At 42.1% G+C, this 21,682-nt stretch overlaps 1 protein-coding gene across 8 annotated transcripts in view; it reads right to left on the reverse strand.

Moving 5' to 3' along the window:
• The window catches only part of NF1 (neurofibromin 1), a 1,379,374-nt gene that overhangs the window by 1,149,345 nt on the left and 208,347 nt on the right, over nt 1-21,682 (reverse strand). For all 8 annotated transcript variants that reach the window (XM_069226659.1, XM_069226655.1, XM_069226657.1 and 5 more), the window contains exons 6-8: nt 18,664-18,731; nt 10,823-10,898; nt 6,958-7,115 (exon numbers count right to left, since the gene is read on the reverse strand). In XM_069226659.1, coding sequence (XP_069082760.1) covers nt 6,958-7,115; nt 10,823-10,898; nt 18,664-18,731 — 302 coding nt within the window. The remainder of the gene's footprint in view (nt 1-6,957; nt 7,116-10,822; nt 10,899-18,663; nt 18,732-21,682) is intronic.

Consider the following 21,682-nt stretch of genomic DNA (forward strand, 5'->3'; position numbering starts at 1 on the left):
CACTCTCAGATGCCGATGAGGTTGGTACGGCATAGATTTTGGTTCTAAAATGTTAGCTCTGGTGTTGGAGCAGAACCTGAGATTGGTTTAAGAGGCACAGACTGAGATAAGAGCAAACCTGCTGCCGATATCCTAACTGGAGGCTACGGTGGATCCTTGGGGCCCAAAGGTGCACCACAGGAAGCCAGAATGGTGCTGAAAATTCCCAACATGGCCTCTCTAAAAGCCTCAGTCAATTGCGAGGATGTTCATGGAAGAAGCAGCTCTAGGTGCATCACAATCAATTGCGGATTGGCTCTTTGGTGGGGGCCCGATGGGGAGGCACTCTGGAGTCTGTGCGACTTCTCAGGTTAAGAGTGGCTGGAATGAGATTAATTCCAGGTGGTCTTATTGAGCTTCTGCTTCCATTTCCTGTGTTTGGTGGCATCCAAAGCTTCCCTTTTGGTTCCCAGATCACTTTCAGGTTCATAAAGGTGCAGCCAGCGCAGGCTTTGGAGTAGTGCTCTGATCTTAATTTTACTGGGATATGTCACAGACATGTTTGAGACAGGCCCTACAATGCGTAATCCCTACAGTTTTAGGAGGGAATGTAGTTCCCCCTGCACTTTGAGGAAAAAAGGATTGTGAAGAAAAATAACTCATCAACTGATGAGGAAAAAGTTGGGTAGAAGCTCAGAATCTGCGTAAAGAGGCACCCGGAAGTACGGCTCCATCGCCCATCACTTCCGGGGCAGAAGGTAGTTGCTGCGGATCCTCATGATGACATCTACCATCACATGGGAGAAATGCTATTTAACTCTTCAGGATCCAGTCCGGTGCCTGGGGAAATTCTAGAGGTGAGGAATCTGTGGTAAGAAGTATCGATTAGAAACAACTTACACTACAGCTGAAGTAGGAGTTGTCAAGCCTCAAGAAGCATTCAAGGAAGATTGAAGAAAACGTCAAAATCCTGAGAAATCTAGCCAACATGTCAAGACAGAGTAGAACTCTTTAAAGAACCCTCATGCATGGCATGGTAGAAATGTAACCTATTGTGGCCTCTAGGGAGAGTAGAGAGCTCAGTATTTCTACCTCACAGGGTGAAGTTTAGCTCATTTCAAACAATGTATATATACTACTAAAATTCTGTAGTTAAGCCCATAGACACTATAACACTTTTTATTACTATTTTTAAAGTACTTGGGATTCAAAACCTGACAAAGATGAATGATTAAAACATGCTAATCTATGAATGATTCAATGCTGGGCAAGAGGGTTGCAGTCCTGAATCTCCTCTCTTGTACTAGAGGAATTACTTACTCAAGTTAAATATCCACATGTAAAATTCATTTTTTTCCATCTTGAGTTTGTCTAAGAATTTTCACAAACCACTCAAAACAGGGTTGAATAGAAGATATTTCCTAGCACATCGTATTAGCTTTGGCAGTAAAAAATATATTTTGCAATTCGAAAATGTAGAAAAACGGTGACACAATTACTAGTGGTCATGAGTATGTAATATCCACATTTGTGAAATCAATTTTGCAGGCTTATCCCATTTTAAAAAACTTTAATGAAAATAAAATTTAGAACAAGACTGATGGCTAAGTGCAGAAGCTCAAACTTCTTTAATTACAAGGCATTTTCAGGGAAGACCCAAACAAATCTAATCCAATGTCGTATGCCTGGAGGCAGGACAAAAGAATGGGGGGGGGGGCAAAGGGAAGGGGTGGTTCGTCAAGTGCATATCTCAACATTTCCTCTGCTGCCCCCGCTGGAACCATACATGCAACAGTCTACAGGCAGCTGACGGTTGGGGATGCCCAGAGACAAAGCTTTGCACCAGTGAGACATAACCGATGTGCGCTCTTCGCTGATCCCAGACAGGACTGTCTTTGTCTCCGAGCCTGCATGGACCCCCCCATGAAAGTGATCAATCGGGTGAAGAGGGGCCAGGGGCAACTCTACAATGTGGCACCACAGTCCCATGTGACTCATCTTACTCTTAAGACACTCCTCTCTACTCCCACAGGCCTTGCAGGGAGCGACATTATTACCTTGTTCTCCCCTCCTACATCACTAGCCCAGGGCTGACCCTCTCTCTCTACCGCAGACATGGGGAGAAATGAAGAGCGTCAACAGAAACTCTTGTTTGAGAGCAAGAGCCACACCAGATAAACCGATCAGCACATCATGCTAGAGGACTCGTCCACACACCAAGGGGACGACGTTCAAGCAGACGCTGACCTCAGATGCCTTCTGGTTGAGATGAAGACAAGTATCCAGTCCATAGATGCAAAGCTAGACACTCTCACAGCCCATCTCGACCACATGAAGCAACAAGTGGATCAACATGAGACAAGACCAGACCACATAGAAAAACTGATATCAGATGCGGATGACGCCAAAGGCCGATTCCAAGAAATACCTTCTACGCATGGACAAAATCCTTGATCTCATCAAAGCTAAAAATGAAGACTTGGATGCGAGACCGCAATAACTTCAGGATCACAGACTCCCTGAATCCACTGCCATCAACAGAGCAGAGGACTAAGTGTAGTCCCTATTCCAAGGCTTCTTTGGCAAAGCTCTCACCTTGGTCTTCATCGTCAAGCTGGCACATTGTTCGTTGGGGCTGCGACCGTCTCTTGGTGCTCCTGCTCGACCCCTAATTGCACGACGGTTGAACGACATGGACAGGGACAATATATTGCATCTCACCCCCAAACGCCAAGTAATCAACCAACAAGGCAACCCTCTCTCGTTTTACCCAGATTTCACTTAATCAGTTCAAGCAGCCCGCCAGGCGTTCCAGCCAACCAAGAAACTCCTGCAAAATGCAAATATTTCCCATGCCCTCCTGTACCCGGCTAAACTGCGCATTTAACACGAGGGGAAGCAACATTTCTTCACAGACGAAAAATCCACTCTCAAATTTGCCGAACACAGCACAACGCTGAGATCCTCACCTGGATGTTCACTGTGGGACCAGGTGGACAATCCCCTCAGCAACAATGACTGAATATAGTCAACCATGACCCTCCGGTGCTGCGATGACAACCGTCCTGTCTTTGGCCGGGTCGTTTGCATGGCCATTGTCTGGCCCCAAGGATGTATCCCTGACCTATTTCAGTCCTTTTTGGGGGTAAATGGGGTGTGGGTGGAATGCTCAACCTTGATCTTGGGTTGGAGTGGGAGGCGAGTGGGTTTGGGTTGATGCATATTGCTGTCTGTTATGGTTGTTCTTTATTCCTCACAGCTCCCCAGCACGGTTACTCACTTCTCCTCTATCCTGCTATATGTGGGTTATCACACCACAGTACTCCCCCTAGGCCACCACTAGCCTCGTTTGGAAAGTCCACAGATTGAATGACCGCAGAAAGGCGCGATTGGTGCACGCATCTCTCAACAGAAACAGCATTGACATTTGCTTCCTCCAACAGTTCTATTTGACGCACCCATCTGCAATTGGACTACGTGCACAATGATGTGGGGAGTCCTACACTTTTCTCTACTCTAATTATGCTCGTTGGCTGCCATACTACTGCGTAAGGACCTGTAGTGGCAACTGACAAACTCAATATGCGACAAGGCTGGTCGCTATGTTCTGCTTGTTGGCAGCCATTTACAGTCCGATTCCAATGATGTAGAGTTTTTCTTAGAGGTATGGAAATTGATAACTAGTCTTCAGCCTAGGGCTCTAATGCGGGGTGGTGACTTCAATGTGACCTTGAATGTCCAGATGGGCAGGGTGGGGTTCCTTCCGCCACCCTGTGCAGCACTGGCCCTCAATACCATCATCCAGGACAATTATATACATACATACACAAGGAGGACACATGCATTGCAGCTTTCCACAGTGCATTTTCCAGGATAGATTACTGGCTGCTGTCCCAGAATGTTCGGACTTGGGTGACTGGGGTAGACCACCCCCTCATACCTTCTCTGCTCTTACCCCAGTTCTACTAAAGCTATCCATCCCTCAATCGCCCCTCCATCCCCATGAGCCTACACCTGGCAACTCCCCCCACATGCACGATGACACCACCTTTCGCAAAGGGATTTGTAAAGAAATCTGCGTACTTTGCACACAATGAGGGTTCTGTTAGCTCTCCATCTATGCTCTGGGAGGCCTTCAAAGTGGTCATCTGCGGTGTATGCATCAATAAACAGCCCAGGATCTTTAAAGCCATACGAGGGAGACTAGCTCATTTGGAGAAAAAAATCCAAACCCTTGAATCACAATATTTGCGGTCTACAGATATGATAGCACTGGCCAAAATCCATACTAAATTGTCGGAGTTCAAGGTCAGCTACCCAGCCCATGATGCACAAGACTGCCACTATAGTGAAGATGACCAGCCAGGCAAGAGCCTTGTAGGCCTGCTTTGCAGACCACTGATGTCCGCCTATGTGGCGGAGCAACTACATGTCAACCAGGTCCTCCACTCCGAGGGAGATATTAGACATGATGACCTCCTTTTACGCTAAATTATACATCGTAACCCAGGTGTAATCTGATGCCACGCCACACCCATAACTCGAAAGCCTTCAACTTGCGTGGCTAGAATGGGCGCACAGCACCGACCTGGACACACCCATTACTCCGGAAAAGCTCATACAAGTTATTTGCAGCCTTTCCGGTGAGAAGTCACCCGGCATTGATGGCCTAACCACCACCTTTCATAAAGAATTTGCGCCTCTTTTGGCCCCACACACTTCCATGTTTGAGGAATCCCTGGAAAAAGGGTCACTTCCCCAGTCTCTCGGAGAGGCAGTCATAATGATGCTCCTTAAGCCCAACAAGCCTGCATCCCTCTGTGAATTTTACCGCCCAATGTCTAAGATCAAAGCGGATGCAAAAATCTGAGCTAAAATTCTGGCAAACTATCTCCTCCTGTTACTACCTAAGATGGTAAGGCCTAACCAGGGGTAAAAAACAAAATACCCCTAACTCCCCAACCCGCCCCTAAAAAATAAACGACTCAGTGCCCCCCACCTTAAGCCCAAAAACTAAACTTCCCCAAATGCCCCACCCCTATAAAAAAAATTAAAAAGCCTGACCCAACGCCCACGCCCTTAATCCACCCCACCCCTAAAATCTATCCCCCAACCCTGGCCCAAACCCACTTACCTCACCGTGTCCTCTCCCGATCCACTAGACTGATCTCTACCTTTGTATCTGCCTTAACCATTCATATACATAGTTTGGCACATGCGTGGTTAAGGCACAGAAAAAGGCAGTCGTTATTCTTGTGTGGTAAAAGTCCAATTTACTTCTGGTTGCTGGGGTTACTTACTGTACTTACCTCTGGTTTTCCTAACTGCCCCCTGCTCCTAGCTCTCCACCTCACTTACCTTGGCTGGAGTCCCACTCTCATATTCCACTTTTTAAGTATATGGTTTGTATGCTATTTCTGAAGGTCATTTCATGTGTATATTGTGTGTATTATCTCCAAAGGAAGATATAGCAATGTAAGTTTAGTAGTAGTGCTGTAATAAAGTATTATTTATTTTTGCAACACTTGTTTGGTTCTTTCTCATAAGTAAGTTACTATCTGACTACTGTGGTATTGCAAGTGCTTTACATTCCTCCTGGATAAGCTCTGGTTGGTCGCCCTAGCTACCCCTAGAGAGCTTTTGCTATCTGGACACCTATTCAACATAGGGTAGCCTGGGCTCAGTACAGGGTGCCACACCATGGATGTACACCATAAACAGCCAGCCTCCTACATGTTATATGATCAAAATCAATAAAACACAATTTAAAAAAATAATCATACATGAAGAAAGACCAAGAGTGTTCTATGCCCCTCAGTTCTCTCCATTCCCTATAGTATATCCAAGTACTCCTTTGATTTCACTCTTTTGCTACTTTTGTTCCTTGTACTCTTCCAGCAGTCTCCATCACTTCATTTTTCTTACATCACCTATACGGAGTTCCCTGCGCATCAATTGAACAAGTAAAAATAAATCAAATCAAAAAAGTAAGGAAAAGAAAGCAGCAATCTACCAAAGGTCAATCTATGAATACAAAATAGGAATGATACAAGGGCTTACTACCTGTTTTTATTTACACGTTTACATGTATCAAAAACTGTCACAAATTACTGTGCGGCACTGGACGTTTGGCATGTATTGCAACGTTTAAACACATGTTTAGGTTGTAATATATACTTCTCAGCAGAATATGCACGATTCACCATTAAGTGGTTCTCTTATCTGCTTCATGTTTATAAATCACACAAAAAAAAAAAAAAATTAAAGCTCAATTTGCTTTCATCTCAACATGTCTGTTCAGAGGGTGCCAGTCTTATTTCACAAATGTTAACATTTTTGAGTCTATTACATCTGTACTGGAACTAACATGAAAGGACTAGGTCTCCATATTTTGGCAAAGTCGGCTGTGTCGGCCTAAGGACTTTCTCTTATGAAGTCATTCCGAGCCACCCCGACCTCCTAAGCAAGAGATTGAGTTGGACTGCAACCAGGCTAAGCTTCATTTCAGCTTCTTTCTGACCACTTATTTTTGTAGTTTTGTGTGTCCTATGCCTGATCTCAGACAGGTAATCTACCTAGAGATCAGTTCAATACCAAACTAAACCTACCCTATGACTCCTAAAAAATAAAATAAAAAAAATAAAAAATGTTACACATTTTATGGGCTAGAATTGGTATGTACTGAAAGAAACTCATGCAACAAACATTTGATCCAGTACATTAGCTGCCTTTATCTACTGCATGCAGTAAGACTAAAGCATTTTTATGGAAAACTATATAACTACACATTTTATTAAATTCTTTTAAAACATTGAGAAGTGAGCTTTTCTTCTGATACAAAGGTGAGCTGCTCACTAGAATGTACAGAGAAAAATTCGTATTGATGTGGATTCCTGTAATGAGGATCCTCAAAAAGACCTGAATTTGTCTCTTATGAAGGTCTCACAATTAAGCGGTTTCACAAACTGAGCACTGTACCTTGTTCATTTTACTGTCTTCCACAACTTCTTTTGAGATTTCTTGAATTATTTCTGGACATAGCACCAGAAGAATTATTTGCAATGGCCAAACTGCAGCTTTCCGTTTTGTGCTCTCAGCAAAGATGTCCACAGCATCAAATAACTTTTCTGCACAATCTTGATGAAAGAAACAGAAAAGAAATCAATGCAATTAACATTAACTCAACTTGATAACAGCAGGTAAGTCAAGTTTTCACATTCTCATGAATACTTTTGGCACACAAGTTACAACAGCGTTGCACGTGCTTGCTTACTCAGCCTTGTTACTGCCTTCAGCCTGTCACATACCTTTAATGTGAATTTGTGGTTCGGCACCCCCAACTTCTGATTTTTATATGTTACTTGCATGGCCACAAGTTTTAGAAAAAAATATTCCCAAATTATACTTACTCAAACTTAGATGCTTGCACCAATTACATATAAAGGCATAAGTCTTTCTAAAATTACTGTGTCCCAATAACTCTTCCAGAAGAGCTGCACTTTGTTTAGACGTGAAATAGATAAATGTGATGGTCTTCAATCCCGAGAGCACCCATTTATTGGAAGATACCTGTGGCATGCTCAATCAGTTTAGAGATACAGAGTCTAACTTTCTATCGGATGGGTACATAAACTGTCAAGGTTTCGTTACAGGACTTGTGGCATAAGTCACACACTATTTAGGGAGCCAAACTAAAATAACAATAAATACTACAATAAGCTTGAACTAATTAATGAAAGCGACATTAACAATAATCAAGGCCCAGTTCTTGTTCCTACTCCACCGGAAAAATCTTGCCTTATTTTTTAAAATCTAATACAAATCTTACAACATCTTGCTGGTGATGTGGGTCCACAACAGCTATCGGGTACGTAACTGGGATAAAAAAATTTAAAGATAGATCAAGCAATCTCAGTTTAAACATAATCATGAGGGACTTTTGTTTGAGATAATTTCTCTTCAGTTAAACAACCACCCAGGTAGACTCACTGATGCAGTCATTACAATTTGATGACTTTGTGGAACGTTCTAGAACAAAGTAACCATAAATAAGAATGTTCATGCTCTAACACCATCATGTCAGAGATTATTCAGCGGAGATAGTCACCTGAATCTGGTTCCGATATTTGAGGCCACTGAACTTTCAAATGCTCCTACATAGAATGTATGTGTAATTTGGTGATGATGCACAAGGTCAATAAACCAGAGTAGAGAATATCTTTATAGTTGTCCGAGTTAGCGTTATCTTCAGACATTGCCACTTGTTTTGAACATCAGACAATCTGTCCTCCAAAGCAAATATTGTTAAAATCATCATGTTTAGGACGGCTCTGAAATACTAAATGATCTGGAAAACAGCAGAGTACTTTTCCACATTGGTATCAAGAACCTTCAACTTCTGGAAGGTCAATGGTGATTAAGAGGAACAATAGAAGCTGTTTCTAGAACTGCTATAGCTGCTGCTACCTTGTAGTAGATCACATGTGCCCACTGTTGGACACTATGCTATTCTTTTTTTGCACAGTCTTTAAGTTCTCCATTTCATTCTCTAGAATGTATAAATGAAATGGGAGAGCAGAGTCTATCATAGGGTAAAGCCAAGATGCTTTGCTAAGCCTGAGGAGTACATGATGTGTAGAGGGTGCTTCGCTTCCTTACTAAGAGTTCGGTTCAGTAGTTAGGACCAAAAGGTCAGATGTGCCCTTTGTTGTGTTGAAGGTCTGATCAGAGCCCAATTTATTTATGCACAGACTCACCAGAGAGCATGGATATAGTGGCCCAAGATAATAAGTACGCTGGCTGCTCTCAGAATTGTTGCCAATTCCTGGCACACTTGCCTGCTTTTTGATCAATTGGTCTAGTTTCTTTGTTCCAGCTGTACCGTTACTTTTGATCTAGATGCATTCCACTAAATCTTTGCAACAGATACAACCTAAGAGTATGGTAGAGGAGTGCCATGCAGAGAAATTGGATTAGAATCAGGTGTCCTGTACCTTTTCTCATCCTCTACTCACCCTAATGAGAAAGGTGTCAAGAACATGCGCCTATCACAAACGTTCCTTAGCAGCTACGCTTGCTACTCTATGAAAGGCAATTATTTCATGCACTTGGAAATGTGCGTCAAAAAGGTGGAAAGGCAATACATAACTGATGCTTATGCATAGCAAAAAATGGTTTTGCTGTATGTAGCAGGATTTGGTGTATAAAGTGAAGTGCTGCAACATCATCCTTTGCAGCAGGTTTAGAAGGGATGCCTCCAGTGCAGCCAGCGTCAAATCTATAGCTAGTGAAACAATGACTATATTTTTCCATAGGTCCGGGTCAATGCCGCGGCCTGGGCCCAGACAGTGAAACTCTGATCGGCATACAGAATGAAGAAAGAAGCATCTATAGCAAGTAGTGACTCATGACATGAAGGTTCAATTACTTGATGCAGACTACGTCAACCATGAGAAAGAGTCAAGCTATGGATCAGATAAGTGAAAACACCATAATCTAAATAGAGGAAAAAGGACTCCTACAGTTACAATCCCCAAAAAACATGGAAAGACCCCACAATACTCAGTAAAACACATCACACAGATTAAAATACTACTTAGCCAAGAATGCTTCTTTCTCCGGGGATCCTATTCTGATCAAAATAAAAAGTGTCTGACTATGTAGGGTATATTGGGACAGTTTTGCTTCTGGAATGAATGAAGCAGCAGTGGAAGGTTTTACACAGGTAGTAGACTTAGCACAAGAACAAAAGTTCCCTTTTTATTTTCAGCTTTAAATTGCTTTCGTAGAGTGGCGTTTTCAGTCAAATTAATTTTGCAGCAACTGAAATGGTTTGAAATTACTGCATGAAATAGACCATAAATGTTGCCTCTCATAGGCATGTTTTCGTTGTTCATATGTCTTTCAATTTTGAAAATAAATATTTAAAGTTATGGTTTAGGATCCAGCACAAACAATATTGTACAGGTTATGAATATCTGAAAGAACCCCTTGATGGAGAAATGATCTGCTTATCAAGGCAGATGTAGACTACATCAGTCTTGGTCATTCCTGCTATTACTGCCTGCCAAATACTTAAAGACCAAACCACATAGGGCTAAATTTAGAGTAAATAAAAAAATATTACCCATATACTTTCCATATTATTTAACAAAGCATTAAAAAATGCGGAAACAATTTTCCAAGCACAAGAGCAATTCAAGGACAGCAGGAGAAAAAGCCTAAACATAATAGCACTGATCAAGAAACCAGCAGCTTATTTTTTTTAACTCCAGATAGCCACTTTAACAAATACTTGTTAAGGCTCTGGCATTGAATTAAACCAGCTTCTTATCACAGTTCATGAAATCGTAAACATTTACCAACTTTCAGTAACTTGGATCTGGCTTGGACCAAGCTTTTTAAGCCCAACAGTACCTAAACGCTAAAATTATAACTTTTGGTAGTAATAACATGGCATTTAAAACTTACAGCCACTCTAACTTTAAATTTCTCTACTGAAATAAAACTTTTTTGGGCACATTGTCTGTTGTATACTCAGAAAAAGAAATTAGAGAAAAACAAATCTGAAAATAAAACCCTGCTTCATGAAAACCTACTTCAGTGAACAGACCGAGCATCAGCAGACTGTTAAACTGTTAAGTCTTATGCCGCACAACAATTTTTCCCCTCTTTACATCATCAAGAAGTTAGAGAGTATTCAAGAACTAATATAAATGAATGTGCCCTGGGAGTTTGGGTCTTCATTTGTTATTGTAAATGTAAGAACATAAGCGAAATTGTTTCACTTTAATGAGAAAAGAAAAACAGTCTAAGACAAAAGGATTTTTTAGTCGCTAATTACCAGCCATGTCACTCTGAGGTCTTTGATACAGCTTTGTGAATTCATCCGGATAATTTTCAACCCAGTTCCAAAATGCCTGTTAAGAATACAAAAAAAGCACTCTATTTTATTTCAGTTTCTGGTTAAAAAAATGTAATTCGGCGATTAAAAGTGCACTATAATTAAGGATGATCAAATGGACTGCCATACTAGAAAAAACAGAGGTCAAATGGACATACCTTAATCAACATATTCTGTAGTAACAATTGCTGTGTGTATAAAATAGTAGAAATAAGATGATAATTCCCATTTTGAAACAGCAACAAACCATTAATTTCAAAAACTTTTATGTATTTATTTAACAGCTTGTGACTCATTCAGGAAGGCCAGATTTGGTTCAGATAAAGGATTTTAGTACAATGAAATGTTTAAACTCTTGTAATCCAGAGTAGGATTTGTCCTACCAAACCCTGCACCCAAGGAAAGGCAGAGAAAGGAATTGTAGAACATTTTATTGACTAGAGCAACATGCCTTTTATGATGGCCTGAGGCACAAAGCAGAGCTTTTCTGAGGAATAGCTGTGGGCCAGTGCATACTATAGGTATAATTCAAATTCTTACAAATAATTGCAAATGCAGCAACCCAAGTGAACACTTGGGCTACTGTATTTGCAACTTTTAAGTGGTTTTATTATCTTTCTTACCCTTTGATTAGTAGTATGCTGCAACGGTCCTTTGCACTATTAATTGCTGATGTAAAAATAGGATTCCACATCAAACTTTATATCAGGATTGATCCTTAGAGCTGCAAGTTATTCTTGTGGTCCACTTCTTTCAGTACCACAGACCTAAAAAAGCTGGGTTGTGGTACACAAAAGTGTTACTTGCTGTGTTTTCATCCTCTAGCGGATGCACTCACCAAATGTATTTTAGCTTGCCAGCTCTTTCAACCAAGATTTATTTTTGTAGATTCTTTTTTGGATCAGTGCTCAATGATACAATTGGTTGTGGTGCTGGCATTTGAGGAGACTGCGGCTGTGATGAAACAAATGGATTGGAATGTAGTGAGTTACATATAACAATAAAAAAAAAAAACTGAAGTATATGAGGTGAATATGGTGCAGCTCTCAACCAAACAATGCAGTTTTTGAGAATCCAACGTCTGCATCCCCTTTGTCAGTAGTGTAATCACCAGTCTAGTTACCCACAAATCCTTAGTGGTCAAATCTTAAAGACTTTCAGGCACAGAAGATTTGGGACTGAGCTTCTGGTAACTTTCTAACTCATCATTATGATCCAGCAAAACATACAAAGTACTTGTCTGTATGTTTGTGCGCACAAAAAAAAGAAAGAAAACAAACTGAACTGTCTGTGATAGTAGAAGATGATGGATCTGGGAATAATGCCTAACAGAGGAAAGATTGGGATCTCTGGTTAATAAAGGAATAGTCTGAGACCAGACAAGTCCTTGAGTAAAGATCCAGTAGATGACTTTGCTTTTCAAAGTTTTGAGTAAAAGGGGCCAACCACTGGAATCATGTTCATAATTTCTATGCTATACACACATATAGAACCATCCATACATTTATTGAAAAAGCATCAGATATCATCCTTCTCCTTTGGTCATGTATATATTTGATGATGTAGATGGTCTTTGCAAAGGCCACAGGAAGTTGTATCCAAAAACTTCAAACCTTGAAAACGAAGATTTGGAGGCACGGTTGAGGAGGAACAACATACGCATTATTTGAGTCCCTCAGTCTACCTCCATGGACCGCATGGAGGATTATGTGGAAGCCATGCTGAGAGCTCTGTTCAGGGACGCATGGTCTGCTCTCCTGGTAGTAGAGAGCACGCACCGGTCCCTGGGCCCGTGGCCCGCCGGGTTCTCCCACTCACTTTATTATCGCTAAATTGTTAAACTATAAGGATCGAGGTACTGTGTTTCGCCTAGCCGGAGACCGGAAACCGCTCATCTACCAAACTAACGCTCTCACTATCTACCCAGACTACACCCAGATGGTCCAGGCTGCTCAACGACACTTCCTGCAGGTGAAGTGATCCCTTCTGCAAATGGATGCCTCTAACTCCTTGACATACCAGGCTGAGCTGCGGATTGGTCACAGAGGTGAATTTCACTACTTTACTGACCCGAAGGTGGCAGCTACATTTGTGAAAACACTCCTCAAAACTGGACACACTGATGCTCCTGCAGAACATGCTGCAGCCAAAGCCCATGCCCAACTCTGAAATAATGATTAGAGAGGTCGTATGCCATGACCGCCCCCCTTGTTTTATTCTTCCCTAAGGCCCTCAGTCTGGCCTTTTAATTTACCTGTGTTGCACCCAACCGGTTTGCCGGCCCTTGATGACTTGTTTCCCTGGCCACTCAACCTCTGACAGGTCAACTTTTGGGATGAGTCCGCTATTTGTTCTTCTCCTCCTCCCCTGTGTTGGGAGGCTTTGCAGGGTGCTAACTGGATGGGCCTTTGCAATCTGGCCTGTTATGAAGGAGAGGGGGAGGCATGGGTAGGTTGGGGGGGGGAGTTTGGGAGTTGTTTACAGATAGTTGTACCTCTGTTCCTGTTGTAATACCACCCTTTTGTACTCAACACTCAGACATAATACTACCTTCTTGCACTCTTAAACTTTTACAGATGCGTCTGCTAATGTAAATCCATCCCTATTTGGTGTAAATACACTCACCTGTTTGACTTGGAACATGCGAGGCCTGAATGATGCGTGCAATGTATAGCGGGTGGCTTCCTATGTGCAGCGTGCAGGGTAGATATACGTTTGCTCCAGGAACTAGTTTGCGCCACTAGTTCGTGGCTGCATGCTGGCTGGTTTGGTGAATGCCATGTTGCACACTACTCTAATTATGCTCAGGGGGTGGCAAAGGGTCTCCCCTGGCACACTAGGGCGGCTCTGTGTGATCCATCGGGGTGCTATGTGCTGTTGGCTGGTGTACTGTTTGACTTCCTTTCAGTCTCTTATCGGTGTATAACCCCAAACTCGGATTCTTCTGACTTCTCTGAGGAAGTTTGGAGTTAGCTGAGACGCTGGGGCCAAGTACTCTCCTGTTGGGGGCAATTTTATTATTGTGCTAGAGTCTTCAGCTGTCCATAAAAGCACCACCAGACCGCTACATCCTAATGTATCTGCACTGGTAAGTTCACTCATGACAGAGAATCACCTGATAGACCTCTGGCGCTCTAAGCATGCACTGGCTAGAGAGGGCACATGCATAACCACCACACATAACACTTGGTCTTGAATAGGTTTGTGGCTAAAGACTGACTCATGGACTCACCGAGTTGACCACTATCCACTCACTCTCTCTCTCTGATCCCACTCCAGTGCTGCTGGAGCTGCGCATCCCCAGAGGGGCCCAACGTACGTTCACCTGGCGTCTTCCCAACAGGACTCTTAAAGACCGAGTTTTTTAGATCAGAAGTTAGAGAAGACATTGTCGATTACTTTGAGGATAATCCGAATTCTGTGCAATCTTGTTATGTTCTCTGGGAGGCGTTCAAGATGGTTATCAGGGGTCTGCATAGATAAGAAATTCGGTATACTCCGGACATTGCGACAAGAGCTTGCTGCACTTAAGGCGACGCTTCGGGAGCTTGAGCGTCATTACAATGCTGAGGGAAATCCGTCTAATTTCGAGTAAATCAGATGCACGCTTGGTCAGTATGAAGAAGCTGTGCAACGTGATGTGTGCTACATGGGCTGCAAGGGTCGTGCTCGGCGATACGGGGAGGAGATAGAGTGGGAAAAACACTGGCTAACCTTCTGCGTAAACCCTGGCCCACCAACTCTCTAGGTGGGTACAGGGGCGGTCCAACACATAATGACTGCGTTTTTTTGCCTAGTTGTATTCCTCTACTCATGCCGCCACAGGTGACCCCTACACAGAATACTTTGGCACAGTCCAACTATTGTGGTTGGAAGACTACCATAGGCGTTATTTGGATGCACCCCTCACTGTGGAAGTCATCTGGGGGCTACCTGGGGGGCAAGGTGCCTGGCCTTGACAACCTTACAGCCACCTTTTTATAAAGAATATGCTTAACTTTCAGCAACCCATCCTCTGGATATGCATGCTGAATCTATAGATGCTTGAGTCCTCCGACCATCCTTGTGTGAAGCCCCAATTATCACCATTCTCAAACCAGGTAAAGATCTGAACCAATGCGACTCTTTTCTGCTCTTCATGATAAACATTCGCAATAAAATTCTGGCCAAATTGATAGCCTCCTGATTGATCCCTCTTTTGCTGCTTATTACCCATCTGGATCAATACGGCTTTGTTCTGGGTAGATCTACTGCACAGATGTTATGGCATGTTCTGCAGTGGTGCAATTGGTTGACCTATCCTCTAAAGGTGCTGCAGTATTCCTAGATGCCACCAAGGCATTTGACTCTCTGGGATTGCCCTACGATTTTGCACTGCTAGCCTGCATCGGTAAAAGTCTGAAGTTCTTTTGTCTCTTAGGACTTCTCTAGAAGAGGTCCACCGCTTGTTTGCCTATCAATGGAACCATCTCTGCATTTTTTCTAGTGACAAGGGGCACTTGTCAGGGCTGCCCTAGCTCACCTTTATTATTTGGTGTTTTGATGGAGCCTCTAGCCGCCTGTCTGCAACAATATCATACAACTAGGTGTCTAGCTTTCACGCCGCAGGGGATACTGGTCTCCATGTAAGCAGACAATGTCACACTCTGTAACAGACCCACAGGACAATATTGATGTCCTTATTAGGGAACTAATTTGATTTGGCGTCATATCAGGAATCATAATTAACTGGGCAAAATCTATCATATTCCCCTTGACTGAGGCTACTTCCAGATTTGATTCTGCATGCCTCCTTTGCTGGGCATTGTAAACCGTGCGCTATTGGGGATCTGGTTTAGCAGGGATCTGGATGAGTTAAGGAGATTCAATTATGGCCGAGCATTGTCCAGTGATCAACTGGAGCACTGGCAATCACTTCTCTCACAGGGAGGCTGGCAATAGCTAAATCGGTGGTACTGCCTAAATTCTTTTATCTGTTCCAAAACTTCCCTTGGCCCTACCACACTGCTTTCGTTTGTGCTTGTGATCCCATTTGATCACCCTGGCTTGGGCGGGGAAACAGCCCAAGATATCTTGGGAATTGCTCACTCTCCAGTTTGAGCAGGGCGGTCCAGTGGCCCCTGACATGGATCTATATCATAACTGTGCACAGGCACAGTTTGCACACTTCTGGGTGCGTCACATCCCGCACAATCTCAACCACACAAAGCTCTGGAATAAGCCCCTGCCCAATGCACCTGCTCCTGCACTGTCCACATGTGCAAACTGACACTGTCACTTCCACTACATGAGCATGGAACGAGCTCTGATGTAGCGCTCCTATGAACATCTCTCCTCCCCTTCTGTGCCTATCCCTGGCCATTCAGCGCTGTCCTTCACCAATGAGGCAGGTGTGCGCACCAACTACGACCATTACAACTGACAAATATGGGAATGCTTTACTCTGAGGGTCAATTTACTGAAATCGAGCAAACTTTACAAGCAACAGCTAACACATTCCTACACAAGCTCACCTACTTTCAACTGCGTGCCACAGTTTGCTCACGGCATCTTTCCTTTCCTAAGGCCCCTGACACACTCTGGGCACTGGAAGTGCTGCTCTTCTACCCCTCCCCGCTCCTCTTCATCACAAAATTATATTGTTCAATTCAGGCTACTGCCACTGTGACAATGCCTCATTCTCCGTATGCATGGGAGTCAGAGGTGGGTGGCTCCTTTCCGGCTGAGCATTGCAGGTATTGCAACGCGCACATTTGCACCCTCTCCCCCAATTACAGGCCGAGTCGGATTCATTTCAGATTTTTGAACCGACTATATTATATCTTAGCACACTTGCAGAGAATTGGTCTCCGCAGAGATGCACATTGCCAGTGCTGTTTTGCACCCAATGCAGGTTTTCAACACCTAGCTTGGAGTTGCCCTGCTGTGCAGCGCTTGTAGATGGAGGTGTTTGATGCGGTTGACTCCATGGTAGGTTCTGTGGTCCCCTGCGCCCCACACATTGCACTGCTGGGTTATGTGAATGATATCCACGATGGAGGGCGAAAACTGGTAGGTATGCTATTGCTGTTGGCCAAGCACAGAGTCGCTATGTGTTGGAGCAGGCATAGGGTACCCTGTAAAGCTGACTGGCTTCAGGTTGCAGTGTATTGTCAGAAAAAACTGCAAAATGATTGGGATTTGATGCCTGCTCTTTCCCAGACCCAAGATATCTGGTCCCCTCTGGTGACCTACAAACGACTGTGCAAACAGCAAGGAATTCCTAGAGCACCAGAGATTAAAATTAGTGTGCTCCACATTATGTCTGCATGGTCGCCTAAACCTGGGGTCTCTACTCACAAAGTGCACTATTCAATCAGTTACTGACGTGAGTGCTTTCTTTCCTTTCTCCCCTTACCCTCTTCCCTTCAACAACCCTTTTCTCGCCTAACCCTCCCCCTCCCTCTCCTTTCTCTCCCACGATTTGTACATTTCTTTGCATTCATAACTGCTCAAATGTAATGTTTATAGAAAGCTTTGTCATCTTTGCATTTTGTTTCATTTATACTGCTTTAACAAAAACTCTGATCCTAACCCTGACCCCTCTGTATTGCTTTTATAAATTCAATAAATAAATAATAATAAACAACAGTTGACTTTAAAAAAAAAATATTCGTCAAAAATATATAGCTACAGTCCATTATTAACAGACGTTTATTAACAGGAATTCACAGCAGTCTCTTATAACATCTAGGAGAGTGGATGCCCGATTTGCAATTACTAGCACAAAAGAAAAAGGTGACCTAATTGTGCTCATCTAGGAGCTGCTGCTCTCGTGTTTTTAACATAGTTCATCAGTAGGGCACATATTTTGTGCGTGAAATGCTTATGGTTACGATTCAAGCTGACAACATGAATGTATTTCAGATTGAGCACCAAAGCCGAGGCTAGTCGATCTTGCTACAAGTGTTACAAGCTTAGAGCTAGTCCTCTAAAAGTGGTAACCATCAGACTCATTTCCATCTCACAACAGTACCACTGAATTTCTATTACAAGTTGTACATAGCATATCTCTTCGCTCAAGCCAGTGATTTTGCTCAGATAATTTGGATTTTGGAGCATCCCAATCATTTCTTGTGCGACTGCTCTTAGCTCTGACGCATCTCCAGCAATGTATGCCTGCTTTTTAAGAACATTAATTTACAATTACTATCACTCCCTCCTGAGAACCAAAGACTGAAAAGGAGGTCCCTGGCATTTAGTAAGCACAGAATAAAATCTGGTTTCTGATAGACCAGGGAAAATGTAGAAGGATTCTCAAGCAGTACTGAGATCCCCTAGCACCTCAAAACACGACCAAACGCAAATGAGTGATTAAGAAGGAGATTTGCTCACTATACTTTAAAAGTGACATTTACTGAGGAACACAGACAATGGGTCGGTGTGCTCAGACCGTTTACCTTTAAATAGACTCAAATTACTTAAAAGGATATAGTTTTCCAGAAAAATGACTAAAATAGCTAACATTCTGCCGCAACTCTTAGCTTTCAAACCAAAAGGCAAACTAATAATAAGTTGAGTTTATAGTAATAACATGCTATGCCAAATTGATCAGGGACAGCTACACCTCGAAATTCAGAGTATTAAGAAATGGACAACTCATTAAGTACAAAAGCGAATTATGATTTCAGGAAGTGATCAACTAATGCATAAACATTTCATCTGCTTGGTATAGAAAGTACTTTACATTGTTACAGGTGCACCTAAGTTAACTAAAATTCAAAAAACTGAAAAAAACATACCTTTTCAAGACTGTTTATTACTCCTAGTTGCGCAACTTTCTTCAAAGACTTAAATTTGAGTACTGTCTCTGGGGGGGAAAAAAAGAACAATTTAAAACAATGTGTATAAACTGAAAAAAGTTTAGATTCACTCATACTGATGAATAATTTGAGAACACAAATATTAGCGTTTCGAACACTATTTAACCTGTGTGGCCCAATGCTATCTGGAAGGAGTAGAAGTATAAACGTGTGTTTAGCTGCCGTGTAGCTAAAATGCTTTTCCCACTCAAGCAAAGGGGCCTTCAATCATGGATTTTTTTTACTCTACTCACCGACTTGTCTTCACGTATGACTGCTTGACACTGAGTGACAACACTAAAGAGAATTATATTTAGAGACCGACTCCTTTCCTAAAAGCACCTCCTCAGTGTGTCACGAGAAGGAGAGGTGTAGTAGAGTCACACAGCATAGAGAAGGAAATTCCTTCATAATATGGGCCAGGTGGGGGAGGACAAACAATATTCATGATTTAAAACCTAAAAAATATAAACAATTTCTGAATTCTGTAGCAGTCTTGATGCAACCACAGAGTAAATCCCAGTACTGCTTCCACTGCAGCAGTTAAAGCACAGTCAGTGCTACCTCAGAAGCTGCACTAGAGTACCTTTTCCTATGTGGTGTGCAAGAATCCTATTAGGGAGGGCCGCAGGTAGGATAATAGCCTATCAAAGTTAAAAGAACATGTGCTCAAGGTTAACCTAAGAGTTAGCACAACAAACACATGGCCAACCATTTCCAGTGACTAACTGTTCTGCTGGGTATATTATCCAACAATGCAAATGCTAATAAGACCATGTATAGCAATTTTAGCTGGGCCCATGACCCATCTCACATGATGAGCAAAGCGCACTGGAAATAAACATCTATCCCTCTCAGAAGGGAAATGAAAAGAATAAAAATTGACAAAAGAAGATTTACTTACCCCCACATTAACAGCTTCGTGGATCATCATCACAAAAAGACAGAACCAGAAATTCTGTCAGTATGGAAAGCTAGAGGAACATCTTAAAATGCAACCGTCCCATGCCATAATTTATTAACCGTAAATCCAGTAAGTAATTAGTCCTAAAGTCTGACAACAAACTGCTTCGTATTAGCTCATTCACATAGCAGTGTGTATTAGAAAGTTACTTACTTGTAACAATATATACATTTGCAGCTTGAGATTACTCAAGCCACATTCTGCTAATTATTCCACCATTTATTTGCTGCTGTGGAAAAACTTGTTAAAAATAGAAACCTTTACTTTGGATGCCGACCACTGAAACCTAATGCAACTTAATGTGAACAATGCACCATGAAGTGACCATCTTCATACCTCTTCGTTTATGATGCCAGTAATGTGTGAGGAAAGCATATTGTTAATTATTGTGAAGCGCTAATTTACCAGTTTTTTGACCATGCTCTAATTCGTTCTGGAGGTGGGAGCGTCTAATTTGGATCTTGAACCCTCTGAAAAGCCAAACCTTAATTAGGAAACATGTTTAATTTGCAGATTGATCCTAGCCTAAATTTACATGATGTGTATTGACCGTTTAGAAATATACCTCCTAGAAAAGAGTATGAAGACCAAGTAGTAGCAGAAAACATTTGTTCTATAGCTGCCCCCATCACTGAACATGTACACAGTAGTGTTTTCTAGGTGTTTGTATTACCAAGTTGCTGCTGAGCAAGGGCCTGCCAGCTAAACAGTTCTAAGGACTGTTTGAAAAGAAAAATGTCCTTTCTACTGATTTTTGTTTAATAATTAGCATCAGGAACCACGTCTGCAACAAATCTAGCAATTTCATCTTGGTCTCTGCCTTATCTACGGACTGACAGGCAAGAAATGCTAAACACTGCTGTAGCTGTTTCTTGTCCACACAATACATGGCTCCCCTTCTTGCATCTACAATATCCAAAGCCCTTTCTGACTGAAATGTTAAATTAGACTTTAAGTTGAATATTCAACTATGCATGTGCTGAAACCAGGGACGGTTGCCAGCTAAAGGGCCATCTACCGTTCCTCCTCAAGGCTGGGAAAGGCCTGGAATAAGATGTCTCGAGACCAATAAAATATTGCAGTTCCCAACATCTACTCCACCCCAATCCTGTGTAATTTTAAACAGTGTTAGACCTAAACCCGGGACTCAACAACGCAAACCAACACCAAAGGTTTGACGTCCATAAGCAACTGTGAATGTCTGGAGTATTTACATCCTGAAGAGACTGTGCATTGGGGTATGGGACCAGATAGAAAATGACAGAACAGACAAAGCTGACTGCAATGATTAACTGCAGATCTATGAGCTTATGAATAAAAAAAAAAACTTGAGTGATCAGTACCCAGAATGGCTATCTTTGGAACATATAGGGTGACATTTTATTAAAAGTGACAAATTATAAAAAGTTAAGTTTACCTAAATATATATATATATATATATATATATATATATATATATATATATATATATATATATATATCTATATATATATATATATAATAAAAACAGGGAAGGACTTCTGTTGAAATCACTGCCACTGCTTCAGATGCCGAGATTGCTCAATTTTGGCTATACAGGTAAACGTTTTCAAACTTATATAAAACTAAATATTCTTTAATACAATAATCACCAAAACTAAAAACTGTACAGAATTTCATGGCTCACGTGTCTTATAACAGTTGAAGACATATTGCCTGGTCATTGTCGGAGTATATTCCTAAATAAAATGATAACCGCTTCATGCTTTTCTTTGAAACTTATTGATTACTGTCTGCTCCCACCTCCATACTGTTGCAACATGTGAACAATTTATGTTCAGGGTAATAATGCAAGACATCTGGAGCAGTGGGATTATTTGCCTATTGATGTGGAAGCCTTATTTAACTATTATTGCTGGGATCTTCTCAATTCTCATACTTACTTGATTGCATTGTTTTCACTGAGTTTGTTTACGTTAGGCAAATAGCTAAAAGCTCCGCTAATAAGTAGGACGC

Source organism: Pleurodeles waltl, chromosome 3_2, assembly GCF_031143425.1.
Source record: "Pleurodeles waltl isolate 20211129_DDA chromosome 3_2, aPleWal1.hap1.20221129, whole genome shotgun sequence".
In the NCBI taxonomy this organism is placed as follows: Eukaryota; Metazoa; Chordata; class Amphibia; order Caudata; family Salamandridae; genus Pleurodeles; species Pleurodeles waltl.